This window comes from Mobula hypostoma, chromosome 2, assembly GCF_963921235.1.
Source record: "Mobula hypostoma chromosome 2, sMobHyp1.1, whole genome shotgun sequence".
Taxonomy (NCBI): Eukaryota; Metazoa; Chordata; class Chondrichthyes; order Myliobatiformes; family Myliobatidae; genus Mobula; species Mobula hypostoma.
In genome coordinates, this window is record NC_086098.1 from 64630633 (window position 1) to 64652242 (window position 21610).

Here is a 21610-nt window from a genome sequence, read left to right on the forward strand (position 1 = left end):
CTCTCTCACATCCTTAATCCGTGGATGAACTGAACTTTCATACCTTACCATCTCAAGATTTTAAGCCTGGTGCCCCCACCCCACCCCAAGCTCAATAGTTTGGGAGTTACATTTACACATATGTATACTCGTAACACTGTTAACTTTTGATTATTCTTGTTTAAGTTGTTATATTAAGTAGATACTAATAAAGATGGTGGTTTTAACATCAAATCCAGACTCCAGGTGTGGTCGGTTGCTGCCGGTTCATTTTAAACCGTTACAGGTACGTAACATGGTTTCCTCCCACAGTCCAAAATGTACTGATCAGTAAGTTGATTGGTCAATGTAAATTGTAGATTGCGCTAGGGTTAAATCAGGGATTGCAAGGCGGTATGGCTCAAAGGGCCAAAAGGACCTATTCCGCTCTTTATCCAAATAAGTAAATAAATGTTGATCACTTATCTTTGTACTTCTATATAACTTGCAGCAAAATTGTTTGGAAAATGTATCTGTGAAGCTCTTTGATACATTTTCATTGTCATTGTGGACTTCAGGCATGCTTGGAGCCACATGCACGTCCCCATCTACATCAACAGAGCTGTACTGGAGCATGCATCAAGTTTCAAATTCCTTAGTGTCCACATTTCGTGACATATTGGCGGGAGGAGAAGATGGCGGCGCGACGCAGCTCGCAGCAGTCACTCCGGTGGTGATATCTGTTATCTGTCAAGTAGGGTGCCGTGCACAATCCTGATCTGAGGGAGACGGACGTGAGAGCACGGAGGAACATCTGGTGAAACTTCTGAAAAGCCTGCTTCACTGCCGCTGCTACTGTGTGATCCAGAATCTCCGGAGGGGAAGGCCCCGAGTCCTCGGCTTTGCTTGTTGCTCGGCAGCTGGGGCAGGGTCGAAGCGCTTGGCAGAGGATGGTGCGCGGTGTCGGAGGCTCGAAATTTTCAGGCAGACTCAGAGTCTGCTGCGGTCAGGTGCTTCCAATGGTGCTGCATCAGCAAGTTTGCAGCGCTTGGAGGTTCATGGCAGGGAGAGTTTCTCCCTTCTACCGTCTGCGTGAGATAATGGGGCTATCGGGACTTAAGACTTCTTTTTTACCGTGCCCATGGTCTGCTCTTTATCAAATTACAGTATTGATTTGCACTGTTGTAACTATATGTTATAATTATGCGGTTTTGTCAGTTTTAGTCTTGGTTTGTCCTGAGTTTCTGTGATATCTTTCTGGAGGAACACTGTATCATTTTTTAATGCATGCATTTCTAAATGACAATAAACGAAGACTGAGTGTCCTCATAATCTAATAATCTAATTTCCGAGGATCTCACCTGGTCCCTGAGCTCCTCCATCCTGAACAAAAAGGCACAATAGTACCTTTATTTCCTGCGGAGCATCAAGAAAGCTCACCTCTATCCCAGGATACTGACAGACTTTTACCACTGTACCACTGAGAGCATACTCACTAAGTCCATCTCAGTGTGGTATGGCAATTGTCCCGTTTCAGACCGCAAAGCAGTCCAGCGTGTGGTGAAAACTGCCCAGCGGATTATCAGCACCCAATTGCCCACCACTGAGAACATCTACCATAAACGCTGCCTGGGCAGGGTGAAAAGCATTATCAAGGATGCATCTCACCCTAACCACAGACTTTTTACTCTTCTCCCAGTCGGTAGGCGCTACAGGAGCCTCCGCTCCTGCACCAGCAGGCACAGGAAGAGCTTCTTCCCTGAGGCTGTGACACTGCTGAACCTCACATCACAGCGCTAAGCAGTATTGCACCCATATTGTACTGTCTCAGTACTTTTATATTTGTGTGCTGTATCACTTCCTTTTTATTCGCAGTTATTTTGTAAATAACACTATTCTTTGCATTTCTGGTCAGATGCTAAATGCATTTCATTTGCTTTGTATCTGTACTCGGCACAATGACAATAAAGTTGAATCTAATCTAATGTAATAATAGAGGAAATACAGCAAAAACCAAGAATCTTTCATGAGCAACTAGAGGGTTTTGAGTGTCCAAAACTCTCATTTTAACTTTGTGTTCTTGAGCAGGTTCAATTTTAAACTTCCTCTTTGCATTGGGGATATTTAAGGGTGGCAATATTGTTCACTTTCAGTGTATGATGTTGAGTAAGCTGTCATAATCATAAACCTCACCCACATATTGCTAAGGTATATTATACTTTGTGTTTATAGTGCTGTAAATGCATGACTAATAAATTGTACTCTGGCCATACCTTGTGCAATAGTGATAGTTATTTCTAGCCTTTTAAACCATTGATTTCTGTTTTAACGGGGCCTGACAAATCTGGCGTAATCACTCAAGTTGTGTAAAATGAAACAGAAAATGTCAGAAGAACTCAGCTGGTCAAGCCATATCTGTGGTAAGAGAAACCAGTTAATATTTTGGATTAGTGAGCCTTTCTCAGAATATGATGAGGGTGGAGAGTTTACTCTTTTTCAAATCTAAGTTGAGGGTAGGAGTGAAGTGTAAGCAAAGACTACAAAGGGATCAGTTAACACCAAAGAGATGATGAGGATAATTCTGACAATAGGAAGGCATTTTAGAGAAAACAGGTGATGAAAGGATATAAACAGAACAACAAGTGAGCAACTTATTGTAAGTTCAATCATTCAGAGTTTATTCCAGATGTTTGCAATGTGCCCAGACAGATTTTAAGGAGCAGAAAGGCAAAGCAATTTGGGGAGTATTCCAGAGCTTGTGGCCTATGCATCAAGAAATGGAGAAATAATTAATATCAGAAATATTCAAGGCAGCAGAGTTAGAAGAATGAATAAATTTGAAATTTTAAAGATAGATATGTCTTGGGAGGCTAATGGTTCAAGAATCCATTCATGGCATCCTTCAATATTTGCTTCAAAACTTCTTCCTTTTATGCAGTTACTTATCCAAGTTATTTTTTCGCAATGTTGTTATTAACTGCTTCCATCACTTTTCAGGTGCTCCATTCTAGACCACAGCAATTCATGCCATACCTAGTTCTATTCTCCAATCATCTTAAATCTGTGCTTATCAGCTAATCTGCCATTGGAAATAGTTTTGTTTTATTTGCTCTCTGTAACCATGCATAATTTTGCACTCCTCCAAAATCTCAACCACCAGGACTATAATAACAAAAGGAGACCATAAAAGCCCTTAGGCCAATTCTACAATTCGATGATATCATGCCTGATCAATATCCCCACCTTTGGCACCAGATAAGATTTAAAATTAACAAATGACTTAGCATCAATTTGCATCTACAGAAGGAAGTTCCAAATATCCACCATGTTTTGAGTCTAATATACTTCTTAACTTTAATTCTGAAAGTCATGGCTAGATTTTCTAGATCTCCCGAACAACAGTTTTTATTCTCTATTGATTTGCAGACCCCACCCAAAGCCATTATGTCTTTCCTAAATGTGGTGCCAGAACTATTCACATCACTCCTGGTATGGTCTTATCAGAACTTTGATGAATTGCAGAAAACTTTTTTTCTGTGTTAATTTTCATCATCTAGATTCAAAAGCCAACACCTTATAAGCCTGTCTAAGTTTGTTTTAAACCACTACATGACTTTAAAATAATGCTGCATGTACAAGGAACTGATTCTGTTCAGATCAGATCTCCACCGTTTCGAGCTTTTCACTATTTGGAACAAACTGCACCCTGTAATGTACAGAGAACTTTGCAAATGAATATTGTATATTGAAATAAGCTAATAGTTACATGATCTAATCACCTCTACAAACTAAACCTCATAGATTTAATCACGATAATTAATATTTAATCAAAGTTGCATGCATCTATTCATTGTGTTGGGGGTGTATATTCCCATCCCTTGCCATGTTCACAGAATATATTGTTGTACATCTTACTTAATCAATTACATACTGGTTAATCTGGAAAAATTAGGAAGGAAGGTTAATGAAAAGTAAAACCTCAGTCTACTTCCTGCTTTGGCCAAATCAAATCAGTAGCATTGCTGCAGCATAGGGACAGCAGTTATTCTTGGAATCAAAGGAAGATGAATTTAATGGATTTAAAGAAGAAAAAAAAGATAGAGATTAAGGATGGACCATTAATTAAAGAGATTATGCTGCTTAGTGCAAAAAGATGCTTGTGTACATAATACTGTCACATTCCAAAAAGTCTGACCAAAAAAAGGCCAAGTGGCCATTTTGTGGAATAAACTATTTGAAATGCAAGTGATAATTTATGTGCAGCATGCAAGAATGAGAAGACTAGAAGCTGAGCTAAAAGTTTGCCATATAGCTGAGCTTCCACTAATTTGCTCACTGATACAAAACATTGAAAAGCAAAAAAGTACAGGTAGTCACTGAACTACACAAGGGATCTGGTTCCCAATACATTCCATAAGCAGATTTCTCCCTCAAAGTACATTTATTATCAAAATATGTATACATTATACAGCTTGAGATCCGTCTCCTTACAGGTAGCCACAAAAGAAAACCAAAAGAACCTATTTTAAAAAAACACTTTCAAACACCCAATGTGCAGAGAGAGAAAAACAAAAGGTATCGTACAAACAATGACAGTAAGCCAATAGGATTCAGATCAAAAGTGAGTACATCGACACAAAGTGGAGCAGCCAGAGCAGGCCACAGCTTCAGCCTCCGTTCAGCAGAGAGCCAAGAAAATGTCATCGAGCCCTTAGACGGAGCCCGGAGCAGGCCACATCTTCAGCTCAGCCCAGAGTGGAACAAACATCATGAAACAGCAAGCAGGACTGGCCCGACCCTCGCCTCTGGTCCCGACACCCTGCCTTTCAATCCACCCGACCCGGCATTTAAATCTCTAAATCAGCAATATCAGCTTTCCATGGCTGCCCATATCATATCAATCTGCACAGATTGCAAAATTATTTCATTTCACTGAATACCCATAATTAAACTAATGGAATATATACTGTATCCACTCATAAATAAATATCACAAAACATTTTATTATTGTCCTGAAAAATGCATGGCAGAAATTGCACAAAGTTGTATTTCTGCAAGCAGGTCATTTGTAACATGGGATGCACCTGTACATACAGTAATATAGCTCAGACATCACACACATCTTCTAAGCCTCAAGCTCTCAACTTCTCCATGATAAATGGACAACAGGCAGTATGGAAGGTTTTAGTTTAATGCTCCAATAAGTTCACCACCTATTAGAACAGGATGCAAGCACCATGAGCGTGTAGAACAAGTAATGAAGAACTACAATTTATTCAACTACGAACTGTGTTTCACTTAATAGCATTCAGGACTTGAAGAAGTGAGAACAAAAGCATTTATGTGATTTGTTATGGGACTTGCTTGCGAGTTTCACCTTACAGGAATATAAAAAATGCAAGTTGGCTAATGGCTAGTTAATAATTGACTAGCTAATTAGCTCATTAATAGCAGTCAATAAAAAGTATGTAGGATTAAACAGAATGGCTATTGTGAGAGGGGGCCAATGTAGGAATGGGGCGATGTGGCTACATGTGCGTACTGGCAATTCCAGACCAAATTTGAATCACTGAAGATATGGCAGGGCTTGAATGCTATTACCTCTTACAAAATAAAATTAGGCAACATAGGTGACAATAAGGCTTTGCTGCCAGATGAGAATGCCTTCTACGCTGCTTTGACCATCAAAACATAAGAGTAACCTTCCATGAACTCCCATAGCCCCTAATGACTCTGATTTCAGTCTCTGAGGCAGAAGTAAAAGCATCATTCAGGAGGGTGAACCAACAGAAAACATCTGGCTGAGACGAAATACCTGCCAGAGTACCAAAAGCCTGCGCAGATCAACAGGTTGGAATGTTTACTGAGATCTTTAACCTCTTGCTTCGGCAGCCTGGAGGTACCCACCTGCTTCACAAGCAGGTTTCAATTATAATGGTGCACTTGACGAACATGGTGACCTGCCTCAATGACTATTGTCCAGCAGCACTTACATCCACAGTGATGAAGTGTTGGAGAGGTTAGTGATGATACACATCAACTCCTGCCTGAGAAGGAACATGGATCCACTCCAATTTGTCTACCAGCACAACAGATCCACAGCACATAATATTTCATTGGCTCTTCACTCAAATCTGGAACATCTGGACAGCAAAGAAGGATACATCAGGATGCTCTTTATCAATTCCAGCTCAACATTCAGTACTATCTTCCACCAAAACTAATCAATAAGCTTCAAGACCTTAGCCTCAATACCTCCCCTCCCTATGCTATTGGATCCTCCATTTCCTTGCTTGCAGACCCCAGTAAATTCAGATTGGCAACACCTCCACAATCTCCATCAGCACAGGGGCACCACAAGGATATGTGCTTAGCCCCTGCTCTACTCGCTTTACAGTTGGAGCACATCTCAGCTCCAATGTCATATTCAAGTTTGCTGCCAACACCACTGTCTTAGACCGAATCAAAGGAGGTGATGCGTTAGCAAATAGGAAAGAGATCAAAAATCTGGCTGAGTGGTGCTACAACAACAACAACTTCCTCAATGTCAGCAAGACAAAGGAGTGATTATTAACTTCAGAAAGGGAAAAGCAGAGGTCCATGAGCCAATCCTCATCAGAGGATCAGAGGACAAGAGGTTCAGCAACTTTAAATTCCGTAGTGTTATCATTTCAGATGACCTGTTCTGGGCCCAACACATAAGTGCAATTACAAAGAAAGCATGGCAACAACTCTATTTCCTTAGGAGTTTGCTTAGATTCAGCATGACATCTAAAACTTGACAAACTATAGATAAGTAGTTGAGAGCATACTGACTATCTGTATCACAGCCTGGTATGGAAACACCAATGCCCTTGAACGAAAGATCCTACAAAAACTAATTAATATTAGTCCATCTCAGGTAAAGCCCTCCCCATCACTGAGCACATCTACATGAGAGTTGCTACAGGAAAGCAGAATCCATCATCAGAGTATCCACCATCCAAGACATGCTCTCTTCTCACTGTTGCCATCAGGAATGTGGTACAGGATCCTCGAAACTCGCACCACCAGGTTCGGGAACAGTCATTACCCCTCAACCATCAGGTTCCTGAACCAAAAGGGATAACTTCACTTGCCCCATCACTGAAATATTCCCACAACTTATAGACTCAGTTTCAAGGACTCTTCATCTCAAGCTCTTGATAGTTGTTATTGATTTTTTTTTGTATTTGTAGCTTGTTGTCTTTTGCACATTAGTTGAATGTCCATATTGGTATGGTCTTTCAATGATTTTATTATATTATTATTCTATTATGAATTTATTGAGTATGCCTGCAAGAAAATTAATCTTAGGATTGTATATAATAACTTTGATTATAAATTTTCTTTGAATTTTTGAGTTTATTTCTATGCATGATGTTTTAAGGTAAGATGTGACTCATACCCTGGGAGTCAATAGCGATGTGATCACTAAGATCACACTTTTTTCCCCATTCTGATGTCTGGCCTGAACAACAACTGAACCTCTTGACCAGGATTTTATGCTTTGAGTTACTGCCACAGAATTGGCTGATTAAATAATTGCATTAATGAGCAGATGCCAGACATCCCACCTCTCCTGGAAGCTCCGGAGTCTCCCGCATATTAATAGTGGCTCCCTGATGTGCGCAAATTATATACAATATCATGGAAATCAATTTTTTTTGAGAGCGAGTGAGCGAGAGAGCACGAGAGAGAAAGCGAGAGCGCGCGAGCGAGTGAGAAAGCGAGAGCGCGCGAGCAAGAGAGAAAGTGAGAGCACGAGAGCGAAAGAGAGAGAGCGAGAATGCGCGCGCCATGGGAGAGGGTTCCAAAAAAAGAAAATATAAAACGTACGTCACCCCAGACTACACTAAGGTGTACCCCTGCCTAATAGGGGTCAAAATAATGACAGTGTTGCTCGCTGCGCTGTTTGCAACAGTGACTTTTCTATTGCCCATGGTGGGTTAAAATGTAAAAGACATGTTGAGGTGAGTTTAACAGGTGCCATTCGTTCATTAGCATAGCTAACGTTATTTAAACTAGCTGGCCAGCTGCGAAGGAGCTACTCTATTGCAAACATCCCACCTCTCCCGGAAGTTCTGGGAGTCTCCTGCAAATTGATGGTGCAAATGCGTTTTTGTAGGGTGGGATGTCTGAGATGCACAGGCAGTCTCTTAGTGTATATCATTCCTTTTGCTCACAAGATTTAAAAGACACGAAATTTTCTTTTGCATACATTCCATATCTAGGAAAGAGTTTACACACAGGTTTGAGCTGCAAACTGATAAAGGCTCTGATATATGGCCTTTCCACTACATCTCTTGAGGCAGCTACAAGAAGCTTCAACACTGCAATAAAGCTGCAGCACCTGGACCTGGACCTCAGAATATGACAATCGGCAACAATAGGTTATGTAGTGATCCTTCCACTGCAAGTGTAACATGGTTTAGACAGACCAAAATATTTCTTTCACAGAGATAATATTCCAGCAGCAGGTGCTGCTTGTCTTAACACGTGCTCCAGGGAACAGCCCATAATTACAAAGTCTTGTGTTACACAAATGTGTGGGATAAACCTTGATTATGAAAACCGCATTTCTTACAAGACCTGGGGAAGTGAGCAGAAAGACCAGAAAGAGACAACAAGTGCTATTATGGACAAGTTTTAACCATATCCTAAATTGTAAATGGTGTCCTCTCATAGTTGTACCCTCATATTTGTGAAAAGTGGTTGACATAACAGGTCAAAAATGCAGGCATTAGATAAATATGAAATCCAATCTTTGTTCATTCGCTTTAGGTAAACTTGCCAATCTCAGAAATCATACTGGGTATCAGAATTAACGAGAGAAAGTCACAAAGGTCCTTCTCTGACTAAAAATAAGCATAAGGAACTGAATAAAAAAAGGCTCAGGTTGAGGCAAGATGGTGAACAAGTGTCAAGGGCAATGAATACTATCCAGGTTCACATGCTGCTATTTGATACAAGGTCCAGACTGGCTGTTAACCACCACAAAACCAAAACTAGCACAAGCAATCAAAATGGGGAAGGGTAGGTGGGCATGTAAATTCTACTTTCTCTTCAGGGGCAACATATTGAAATTGTTAAGTTTAATGCAATACTTACCATCCAAAGCAGAACACTGCAAGATAAAGTCCCAGAAGAGTGGCAACAGCATGCCTGACAAAGCTGCTTGTTTTACTTGGATGAAGATAAAGTCGAAACCACACACTTGCTAGCAGAGCAAACAACTGACATACTACAAAATTCACCTAGAAAGAGAAAACGTAGATTGTATAATGCTATGCATATTAAAATCAGAATTAAATGTGGAATTAAAGATAACTTTAAGTATGCTGTTATTAATTGTACTTGCAACCGATTCCACTGACTTAAATGAAAGTTCCCAAAACAATGACTATTAGATATCTTGAGGAAGCTAAAGGATATCAGATTTATGATTTTTTCTTGCCTTTATTTAATGTGTAGTAATGAAAAATATTTTAGCAATGATTTGACACAAATGTGCAAACATGTTTTTGGAAGCTAGAAGGGTCCCCACAAAGAATTTTTAAAAATTAATGGAAGGGAGGAAAAAAGAAAAAAATTGGCACCAACAGCATTCCAGGAAGTCTAATTTTACAGTGAAATTTTAAGGCCTTTAGAGTGATTCTCCACAGGAACCTGAAGCAATTTACAAACACAATAGCAAGTCTCCTGACTAGATTCACCTATATCACATTTTGATTAAATTCTCAAATCAACATTTCTATTTACCCTCAGAATGATTAATTTGGATATCATCTATTGTCATCTAGATAGTGGACATTTTCTTGTGCATTAGTTATCACGCAGAGTGCTGGGAGGTATGGAAGCTGGGGGTGGGGGAGAAATCAAGCAACAAACATAACTCACACTGGTACAGCTCATGTTACTAAACAATTACTTTAGTTCCATATCATATCCAGGTAATCTACTGCCTGAACTAAATCCAAAATGATAAAAAGGTTTCAATGCTCAATTTTGCCAGTCCCACAACAAAGAATGCACTGATCCTAAAGTTTTTTCTCCCCTCACTTCAATGATTACTAAAAACAGAAGACAAACATTTAGAATCTGAGGGAAAACCCAAGATTCCTTGCTCTTTATAAACCTTTTGCCTAGTTCCTAGATGTCCTGGTGCACAAAATACATCTTGTAGTGCTGAGCTTAACTGAATGAATAATTCAGATTGATCTCCTCGCAGTGTGTAATAAAATTCTTCTGTCTGTGACTGCAGTAGTTTTGCTGTGATTTGGCTCTATATCTATACAGTGGAGAAGTGACTTTGGAACTGATAATTGGAAAGTTTAACAGTAGAGTGTTTCCAATAGTGATTATACACATTAATCTGATAGTATATCTGACTGTACATTGTATCTGACTGTACACACATGCATACAAAACAATTATGTATACAATCTTAATGTTTGGGCAATATCCTCCCACATTTCCCTTCCTTATTGCTCATACATAGCGGTGGAGATGCAACATAAAGATATTTATTCCCTCAACACACATCAAAGTTGCTGGTGAACGCAGCAGGCCAGGCAGCATCTCTAGGAAGAGGTACAGTCGACGTTTCAGGCCGAGACCCTTCGTCAGGACTAATTGAAGGAAGAAGAGTTAGTAAGAGATTTGAAAGTGGGAGGGGGAGGGGGGAGATCCAAAATCCTGTTGTTTGATATTTATTCCCTAACGTTGTGAGATGGACCGAAGAAATAAAATTTTACATTCTAAATCTAAATCTAATTTTATATCTCCTGCTTCAAGAAGTATCCTGCAGCCAATTCAATATCTACCTTAAAAAGAACTTATCTGCTCTATATTCACGCAAGAATGGCAACAGTCTACACCTCCAGGATGTGTAATTTCTTATGCAAAGAAAAGTTTTGAATCTGTTGGTGCCCCCAAATCCCATGTCCCACACTCACCCAATACTTTACCTGCAACTGGGCAAAACTTCTTCTGTACAAATTAATCCTTCCACTCATGATTGTAGACTCTGCCAGAAGATCAGCTATCATCTCCCCTCTCCAAAACACCCATCCACGTAGGAACAAAGCCTTTTCTACCCAAGATCTTATTGTAGATGACTGCATGAACATAACCTTGACACAAATCCGGCTGGTGGTCAATATCTTGCCCTAAAATGGAATCTCCCTGATCATATTTTCCACTGGTAGTTCCACCATAGGGACAATGTGATCCTAATCAACAATTCACAGGTTATTCTATCGTTCTATTGCTTTGCTAATTTGACCTCCTTCAAACATCTTTCAACAAAATTTGAGCACCCATCCTGGTCTTTCCACGAATGCACCATCACCGCTTTTCAGTCTTGGCCTCTACACTGGACAACTAACTGTCATTGTCGATTTAGACTTCAATTTCTCTTGCCAGCTCTAAATTCAGCAGCACACAACTGCCCTTAATCTATCCCTCCAAATAAAATGTCTCCAGTCATTTTAATTGGCTTCGTCACCTGACAATGTACAGGCAATCCCCAGTTTATGACGAGTTCTGTCCTGAGAACTGTTCTCAAGTTGGAAATGAACAAAAAGTGTTTGCGGGAGGATCAGAGAAACGGCTGTGACAGGAGAGTGGTGATCCAGCCTCACTGACTCACTGAGCTCAAGCCGCTCAGTGCTCCCAGTTCTACTTGGCTCAGGATAGGGAGAAAGTGACGGCACGTGTTAGTACCCGACTCCCACCCAGCAGATGTCTGTAGCCCTGCAGCAGCTGGCAAATCCCTCTGGTTTCCTTAATGATCATTCATAAGTACGGGGCTGGCTACATGTCAGGCGTTTGTAATCCAGGGAGGACCAGTAATCTGTTTAAATCTCTAATCACTTTCTTCTAATGATCTCCAGTTAAAGCCTCTTTCACCTCCATGTCCTGCGTCCTTCTTTTTCCACCCAGCATGAATCCTCTGGAAAAACAAAAAAAAACTTAAAATGGGCACTCTCAGGACTCCCAAATGTCCTCTCCAGCCTGCACACCTGTCCTAGTTTCAGCTTCCAAGTAATGTTACCACAGATGTTACCTTCCCACCCGCTTTTGAGAGGAACCATTTCTACTGAGATGCTCCGGTTCACTGTTCCAATTCCACCAATGCCTCCACTGCTTCTGATTGCAGCTACCGGTAGAACTGCAGATGCAGCAAAAGCTCCTCCATTCATAACAATGTGACTTTTACCACTTCTGTAAACCCCCCCGCCCCATAGCTTAAGGCCTCTACCAAATTGCACATTTCCACTTTTATTTTCTCCATTACTTCCCGATCCTGCATCCCACCAATGGGTATTTTTCACAGCACAGATACTGTCTGTAATTTAGTATTCAACACCTGAAATAGGAACGTTGCCAGGTCTGGAAGTTTGGCCAGAATGTGAATGGAAGTTGTGGAAACAAATTCATGGGCACACTTAAGAATTGGATAGGAATATAAAGTGTTTCTCCTCCATCCAGAGGGTCACCTCATCAAAGCACATGAGGTGGCTGTGGACAAACATGTCAGAACAGGAATGGGAATTGGGAACTAAAATGTCATCGGGAAGTTCCACTTTTGGCAAATGGAGCAGAAGTGCTTGATGAAGCAGTCCTCCAATTTACAACTGGTCTCACCAATGTAGAGGGGGCCTCATCGGCAGCAGCAGATACAAAAGACAACCCCAGCAGATTCGCAGGTGAAATGTTGCCTCACCTGGCAGGACTGTTTTGGGCCCTGAATGGAGGTGATAGAGGAGGTGAATGGAGGTGACAGAGGAGGAGAATGGAGGGGGGGGGATGAATGCCGACAAGCACTGTGGCTGCTTGCACGGATAAGTGCCAGGGAGGAGATTAGCGAGGAGGAATGAATGGACAAGTGAATCACAGAGACAGCAATCCCTGCGGAAAACAGGAAGTGTGGAGAGGGTGGAGGCAAAGGTGTGTTTAGTGGTAGGATCTCTTTGGCAACGGCGGAAATTGTAGAAAATAGAGGCTCATGAAGTGGCAGGTAAGGCCACCAGGAACTCTATCATTATTAAGGCAGCAGGAAGATAGGGTGATCTCGGTTGTCTAGAAAATGGAGAAATGCAGGTGAAATCACTATCAATGCTGGAGGAAGAGAAACCTTGTTCTTTGAAGAGGGAAGAACTCTCTAATGTTCTGGAAAGGAAACCTTTACTGGGAACAGATGCTGTTGAGATGAAGGAACTGAGAAAAGAGAATAGCATTTTTATAGGAGAGAGGGTGGGAAAGGGTAGACAATATAGCCGTGGGAATTGGTAAAAGATGTCAGTAGATGGTTTGTGTCCAGAGATAGAGACAGAGAGATCAAGTAGGGGGTGGGAGGTGTCAGAAATAGATCAAGTGAATTTTAAGGGCAGGTTGAAGTTGGAGACTAAGTTGATGAAATTAGCAAGCTCAGCATGAGTGCATGAAGCCACACCAATGCAGTCGTCAATGTTACAGAGGAAGAGTTGGGGAGCATGACTAGTGAATGCATTGTTCTATGTACCCAACAGAAAGACAGTCGTAGCTGGGGCCCCATGTGGGTGCCCATGACTACACCGAGTATGGAAAAATTGGAAGGAGCCAAAGGAGAAATTGTTGAGAGAAAATATGTACAGCCTGCTTTCAGGCCAACTGTTGAAAGTTTGAATCCTAATCAACCTGTGTATGAACACACATTAAATTTGACACAGGGCAAAAGATGTACTGACTATTTTATAGTAACAAACTTCACAACCTTGCATTAATTATACTTTGGCATCATCATCCCTTACCCTTATATTAGGAATGCAAGTTTATTTCCAGCTAGCAGTTGTACAAGACACAAGCTCATAGAAATACAGCAACATTCTTCTACCTTGTTAGGAGGCAAGATGAAAAATCTTCCAGCAACAACCTCCTTAAACATTAATCAATGTTTATTTCACATGAAATATGAAAAGCTGCTGCCTTTAGGCTCCAGTAATCAGAGCCCAATTTTAACCTCCATACCATCTGTGACCACATAGGGTTCTTCCAAGGCCTCCAATTTCTGCCCACATCTCAAGAATGTGTAAATTGCAAGTTAATTGGTCACTGTGTGTAATTAAGTGATAAAGTCTGAGGGGCATTGATGGAAATATGGAACAAATAAAGTGCAATTAGTGCAGGAGTGCAAATGGGTGTTTGATAATTATAATTGATGTGAATCCATTGGGCCACAGGACCTGTTTCTATGTTGTATGATTCTTATGTATATGAGTGAATGCAGTTTTCCAGTTAAGCACTAGCCACTATAGCTTACAGCAAAATCATGCAAATTTACTTCTATTGGAGGCTAAATTCATCATTTGCCCAAAACTATTCTCTATGGCTATCCATGTGCCTATCTAACAGCCTCTGAATTATCCTATTGAATCAATTTCTAATACCATCCCAGTAGTACATTCCAATCACCTACAGCTCTGAAAAACCTACCCTAAACTTTCATCCACTCACCTATATAGCATATAGTAGCCTAAACTCTGGTGCAGCGAAAGGTTTAGACTCTACATAATCCTAGGTGGTGCATTTGAAGTGAAGACAAACATCCTGGACACATACATAGTCAGATCCCAAGAAGCTCATTTCTACCATTATAACTGTCCAATTCTATACCTGCCTCAGCTCAATTTCTATTAAAACTCCATGTCTTTGTCCCCTCCAGACTTGACTGTCCTGTGCCTTTTCTGGTGAGCCTACATCCTATGCCCTGCAAATGTCCGAGAACACCAAAATCTAGCCTACTCCAAGTCAGCCCAGAGATCCGTGCCTTCTTCCAGGCTTCATAAGAGTGCAAATTTTAATTGATTTCATACTGCCAATCTAGCCGCTCTACTTAACAAGGTGCTCCAAAAGCTGCCTCCCCTTCTTCATTTAGGCCAAGCATAGTCATATGTCCTAACATCTTTGTTTGCTTTGTCAAATTTAATTTCACAATATCCACCTGAAGTGCCTTGGGGCATTATTACAATAGCACAGCATTACATTAAAAATGTGTTGCTGTTCATCCAGATTCTTTCATTCCTTATTTTTTTCTCTTCTTATCCCCGTACCCAAAGCAATATTTATACAGAAAGACCTCGAAATGAACTCGTCAACTGGATTTTGCAGATAATACCTTGCATGTCAGAAGGTCATATAAACAAGAAAATATAATAAAAATTTACAAAAATACAAAAGCTAAAAGTCTGAAATAAAATGCTGGAGACTCTCAGCAGGTCAAGCACAGTTGATGTTTCAAGTCCAACTCAATGCCAGGGCCGTGTCAGAGTACAAGTTGGTTGTAATTATTGTACAAGAACATATTAGCAGTTATCCATTACAAATTCCACATTAAATTGTTCAAGAAGCAAACACACACGCACACACACACACACACCCACCCCTCACAGCAATCCAAAGTTCAAATGATGGCAGTGTTCTTGTATAGCTTGTTGGGTTAGTTTTATTTCTTCTCTCTCTGCTAATGGCAAAGGAGAAACAACTTACCAGTGAAATTGGAATGGTATCAAATCATCAGAATTTACTTGTCGCTGACATAAATTGCAATTTTTTTTATTTCATGGTTGCAGCATGACTACAAGTTCCAATAGTGAGGCTCCTGCACCTCCTCCCTCGTGATACTAATAAGAGGAGAAGTTCCCTGACGGTAAGGGTCCTTAATTATGGATGTCGCCTTCCTGAGGCACCACCTTTGTAAGGTGTCCTCAGTCATGGAAAGGCTTGTACCCGTGGTGGAACTGATGAGTCTACGACCCTCTGAAACCCCTTACGATCCTGTGCATTGCCACATCCATACCTGACCTTGATGCAAACTCCTAATGAAGTATAGCCACTGGCATAACTTCACCGTGATTGTATCGATATGTTGGGCCTAGGATGGATCCTCTGAGATGTTGATGCCCAGGAACTTGAAACTGCTCATTCTTTCCACCGCTGACCCCTCAGTAAGGATTGGCGTGTGTTCTCCGAACTTCCCTTTCCTGAAATTCACCATCAATCGTTTGGTCTTGCAGATATTGAGTGGAAAGCTATTGTTACAACACCATTTGATCCGCAATCTATTTCGCTCCAGTACCCCTCCTCGTCACCAGCTGAGATTCTGCAAGTGGTGTCATCAGCAAATTCATAAATGGTGTTTGATCAGTGCCTACTAAACACAGTCATGAGTGTAGAGAGAGTAGAGCAGAGGGGTGAGCACATGTCCTTGAAGTGTGTCTGTGTTGACTGTCAGCAAGGAGGAATTTGTTGGGCATCAGAACTTTTTCTTCACTTTAAACAAAGACTTGCTTAATACTGCAGGATTTTAATAAGGTTATTTGCATTCTGAATCCCTGTCACCCAGGAAATATGCAAGCAAACTCACAGATACATTTTACATGCTGCACTGTTGGACATCTAGTTCTTTATTTAGCACAAGTACAGTCTAAATAAATAAAGGGATACATAAAGCTATCATCTTCAATCCTCACCTCAAATTGATGGGCAAGTTTGCAATGGCAAGCATATGCAGCAGCAGATGAATGCTGTCAATGCAATGCACTACCAGGTTTTCACATTGAGAGCAAGAGTGTGCAGAACTTAAATAGTAAAACACAACCTTTGGATTTTTTGTTCCTTTAATCAATAATCTGTCAACCATTTCAGCCCATCTGAAAATCAGAAACATCATCCCCATTTCTCCTTCAACAGACACTACCCATGGTTCTGAGTGTTCTAGTCTTTAACTTCTTTTAACATCTTATTCCCAAGTCTTGAAGATCTTTGATTTTTACTTTGTCCTTTTACCAAATAAAATGTATAAATTACTATTCCAACTACTAGATTCTAGCATCAAGATTGCAAAATTGTAAGATTTGGCTACTGAGGTTTTCTAGTTTGTGGGTTCAGCCCAGTTCATCATGGGTAAAACCCTCCAAACTATTGAGCTCACGTACAGGAAACATTGCCGTAGAAAAGCAGCATCCATCAAGGATCCTCACAACCCAGGCCATGCTCTTTTCTCGCTGCTGCCATCAGGTAGAAGTTAAAGGCGCCTCAGGAACTCCACCACCAGGTTCAAGAATACTCCTCAACCATCAGGCTCTTGAACAAAAGGGGATAACTATACTCATGTAAGGACTCTTTTATCTCATCATTTCATGCTTATTATTTATTGCTATTAATTTATATCTACGTTTGCACAATTTGTTTACAGTCCTAATGTTTACAGTTTACAGATCCTGCTTACAGTTACTGTTCTACAGATTTACTAAGTATGCCCATAGAAAAAGAATCTCAGGGTTGTACATGGTACGTTTGTACTCTGAGAGTAAATCTTACTTTAAACTTTAAAACCATAACAATTACTGCACAGAAACAGGCCATCTCGGCCCTTCTAGTCCGTGCTGAACTCTTACTCTCACCTAGTCCCAACGACCTGCACTCAGCCCATAACCCTCCATTCCTTTCCTGTCCATATATCTATCCAATTTAACCTTAAATGACAACATCGAACCTGCCTCAACCACTTCTGCTGGAAGCTCGTTCCACACAGCTACCACTCTCTGAGTAAAGAAGTTCCCCCTCATGTCACCCCTAAACTTTTGCCCTTTAACTCAGAACTCATGTCCCCTTGTTTTAATCTCCCCCGACTCACAATGGAAAAGGCCTATCCACGTCAACTTTATCTATTCCCCTAATAATTTTAAATATCTCTATCAAGTCCCCCCTCAACCTTCTACGCTCCAAAGAATAAAGACCTAACTTGTTCAACCTTTCTCTGTAACTTAGGAGATGAAACCCAGGCAACATTTTAGTAAACCTCTGTACTCTCTCAATTTTGTTGACATCTTTCCTATAATTCGGTGACCAGAACTGTACACAATACTCCAAATTTGGCCTTACAATGCCTTGTACAATTTCAACATTACACCCCAACTCCTATACTCAATACTCTGATTTATAAAGGCCAGCATACCAAAAGCTTTCTTTATCACCCTATCCACATGAGATTCCACCTTCAGGGAAATATGCACCATTATTCCTAGATCCCTCTGTTCTACTGCATTCTTCAATGCCCTACCATTTACCATGTATGTCCTATTTTGATTAGTCCTACCAAAATGTAGCACCTCACATTTATCAGCATTAAACTCCATCTGCCATCTTTCAGCCCACTCTTCTAACTGGCCTAAATCTCTCCGCAAGCTTTGAAAACCTACTTCATTGTCCACAACTCCACCTATTTTACAAACCCCATTTCCAGAAAAGTTGGGATATTTTCCAAAATGCAATAAAAACAAAAATCTGTGATATGTTAATTCATGTGAACCTTTATTTAACTGACAAAAGTACAAAGAAAAGATTTTCAATAGTTTTACTGACCAACTTAATTGTATTTTGTAAACGTACACAAACTTAGAATTTGATGGCTGCAACACACTCAACAAAAGTTGGGACAGAGGCATGTTTACCATTGTGTTACATCACCTTTCCTTTTAATAGCACTGATTAATTGTTTTGGAACTGAGGATACTAATTGTAGTAGATTTGCAATTGGAAAATTTTGTCCATTCTTGCTTGATATAAGACTTCAGCTGCACAACAGTCCGTCGTCTCTGTTGTCTGATTCTCCTCTTCATGATGCGCCATACATTTTCAATAGGAGATAGATCTGGACTGGCAGCAGGCCAGTCAAGCACACACACTCTGTGTCTACAAAGCCATGCTGTTGTAGCCCGTGCAGAATGTGGTCTGGCATTGTCCTGCTGAAATAAGCATGGACGTCCCAGGAAGAGACGTCGCCTTGATGGCAACATATGTCTCTCTAAAATCCTAATATACGCCTCAGAGTCAGTGGTACCTTCACATACATGCAACTCACCCATGCCGTGGGCACTGATGTACCCCCATACCATCACAGATGCTGGCTTTTGCACCTTTCGCTGATAACAATCTGGATGGTCCTTTTCATCTTTGGCACGGAGAACTCGACGCCCGTTTTTTCCGAAAACTAGCTGAAATGTGGACTCATCTGACCACAGCACAAGGTTCCACAGAGTTTTGGTCTATCTGAGATGAGCGCGGGCCCAGAGAACTCGCCAGCATTTCTGCGTAGAGTTGATGTATGACTTCCTCCTTGCGTAATACAGTTTCAAGCTGTATTTCTGGATACAGCGACAGACTGTGTTGAGTGACAATGGTTTTCCAAAGTACTCACGAGCCCAGGTGGCTATAATTGTCACAGTACCATGACGGTTTCTTAGGCAGTGCCGCCTGAGGGCTCGAAGATCACGTGCATTCAATGGTGGTTTCCGACCTCGCCCTTTACGCATGGAGATGTCTCTGAATTCTCTGAATCTTTTCACAATATTATGTACTGTAGATGTTGAAAGACCTGAATTCTCTGCAACCTTGTGTTGAGGAATGTTCCTTTTGAACTGATTAACAATTCTCTCACGAATTTTAGCACAAAGGGGTGAGCCACGACCCATCCTCGCTTACAAAGACTGTGCCTTTGATGGACGCTACTTTTATACCCAGTCATGATACCTCACCTGCTACCAATTAGCCTGCTTAATGTGGAGTCTTCCAAACTGGTGTTACTTGAATATTCTGTGCACTTTTCAATCTTATTTCAACTCTGTCCCAATTTTTGCTGAGTGTGTTGCAGCCATCAAATTCTAAATTTGTGTATATTTACAAAATACAATTAAGTTGGTCAGTAAAACTATTGAAAATATTTTATTTGTACTTTTGTCAGTTAAATAAAAGTTCACATGAATTAACATATTACAGATTTTTGTTTTTATTGCATTTTGGAAAATATCCCAACTTTTCTGGAAATGGGGTTTGTAGATCATCTGCATACTTACTAATCCAATTTACCACCCCATCATCCATATCATTAATATATATGACAAACAACACTGGACCCAGTACAGATCCCGGAGGCACACCACTAGTCACCGGCCTCCAATCTGACAAACAGTTATCCACCATTACTCTCTGGCGTCTCCAATCCAGCCACTGCTGAATCCATTTTACTACTTCAATATTAATACCTAACGTGTGGAATCTTGTCAAAGGCCTTACTGGAGTCCATATAGACAACATCCACCGCTTTACTCTTGTCAACTTTCCAAGTAACCTCTTCAAAAAATTCAATAAGATTTGTCAAACATGACCTTCCACGCACAAATCCATGTTGACTATTCCTAATCAGATCCTGTCTATCCAGATAATTATATATACCATCTCTAAGAATACTTTCCATCAATTTACCCACCACTGACGTCAAACTCACAGGCCGATAATTGCTAGGTTTACTCTTAGAACCCTTTTTAAACAATGGAACAACATGAGCAATACGCCAATCTTCCGGCACCATCCCCGTTTCTAATGACATTTGAAATATTTCTGTCAGAGCCCCTGCTATTTCCACACTAACTTCCCTCAAGGTCCTAGGAAATATCCTGTTAGGACCCGGAGACTTATGCACTTTTATATTCCTTAAAAGCGCCAGTACTTCCTCTTCTTTAATCATCATAGTTTCCATAACTACCCTTCGTGTTTCCCTTACCTTACACAATTCAACATCCTTCTCCTTAGTGAATACCGAAGAAAAGAAATTGTTCAAAATCTCCCCCATCTCTTTTGGCTCCGCACATAGCCATCCACTCTGATTCTCTAAGGGACCAATTTTATCCCTCACTATCCTTTTGCTATTAATATAACCGTAGAAACCCTTTGGATTTATTTTCACCTTACTTGCCAAAGCAAACTCATATCTTCTTTTAGCTTTTCTAATTTCTTCCTTAAAATCCTTTTTACATTCTTTATATTCCTCGAGCACCTCATTTACTCCAAGCTGCCTATAATTATTGTAGATCTCTCTTTTTCCAAACTAAGTTTCCAATATCCCTTGAAAATCATGGCTCTCTCAAACATTTAACTTTTCCTTTCAACCTAACAGGAACATAAAGATTCTGTACCCTCAAAATTTCACCTTTAAATGACCTCCATTTCTCTGTTACATCCTTCCTATAAAACAAATTGAGTTTTATGAGTTTAATGTATAACAAATAAGAGTTTAATGTATCCTCCCTTAAATGATAAATTCTAGTTCACTTAACATTTTAAATTAACATTTGAATACAGGAAGTTCAGATCCAAAAATTACTCTGACTTTCTGAATTCAGTAATTTCAAATCATCACTATTTCTCACATCACGTTTTTTTTTGTCTATTCTTGTGTTTTCAGGTCTTACTTGTTTTTTCCTTTGTCTTACAGGATTTGGCCGAGGCTGAAAAACCAGCCGCACCAGGTTCTTAATCAAAGGCTATAATACATTAAAAATGTACCAATGATTATAAGTTTGAATTGCCTTGAATATTGCTAAGTCCTCAAATCCGAAACTAGTTAGTCTGGTTCTTCAGTTTCAGCCAAGTTGTAATTCCTGACTCTGGTTTCATGATTCTTAATAGAAGTAATATTTCTTCAAAGGCTCATTTATTATCAAAGTATACAACTCTGAAATTCGTCTTCTCCAGATAGCCACAAAATCAGTAAAGAAAAGAACAGCAGCACGATCATCAATCCTCAAATCCC

The 21610-nt window shown here is 40.4% G+C and overlaps 1 protein-coding gene across 2 annotated transcripts in view; it reads right to left on the minus strand.

Annotated features, from left to right (window-relative positions):
- Nucleotides 1–21610, minus strand: part of mboat2b (membrane bound O-acyltransferase domain containing 2b) — a 181693-nt gene that overhangs the window by 124799 nt on the left and 35284 nt on the right. For both annotated transcript variants that reach the window (XM_063038088.1, XM_063038095.1), the window contains exon 2: nucleotides 9088–9233. In XM_063038088.1, the coding sequence (XP_062894158.1) occupies nucleotides 9088–9233 (146 nt within the window). The remainder of the gene's footprint in view (nucleotides 1–9087; nucleotides 9234–21610) is intronic.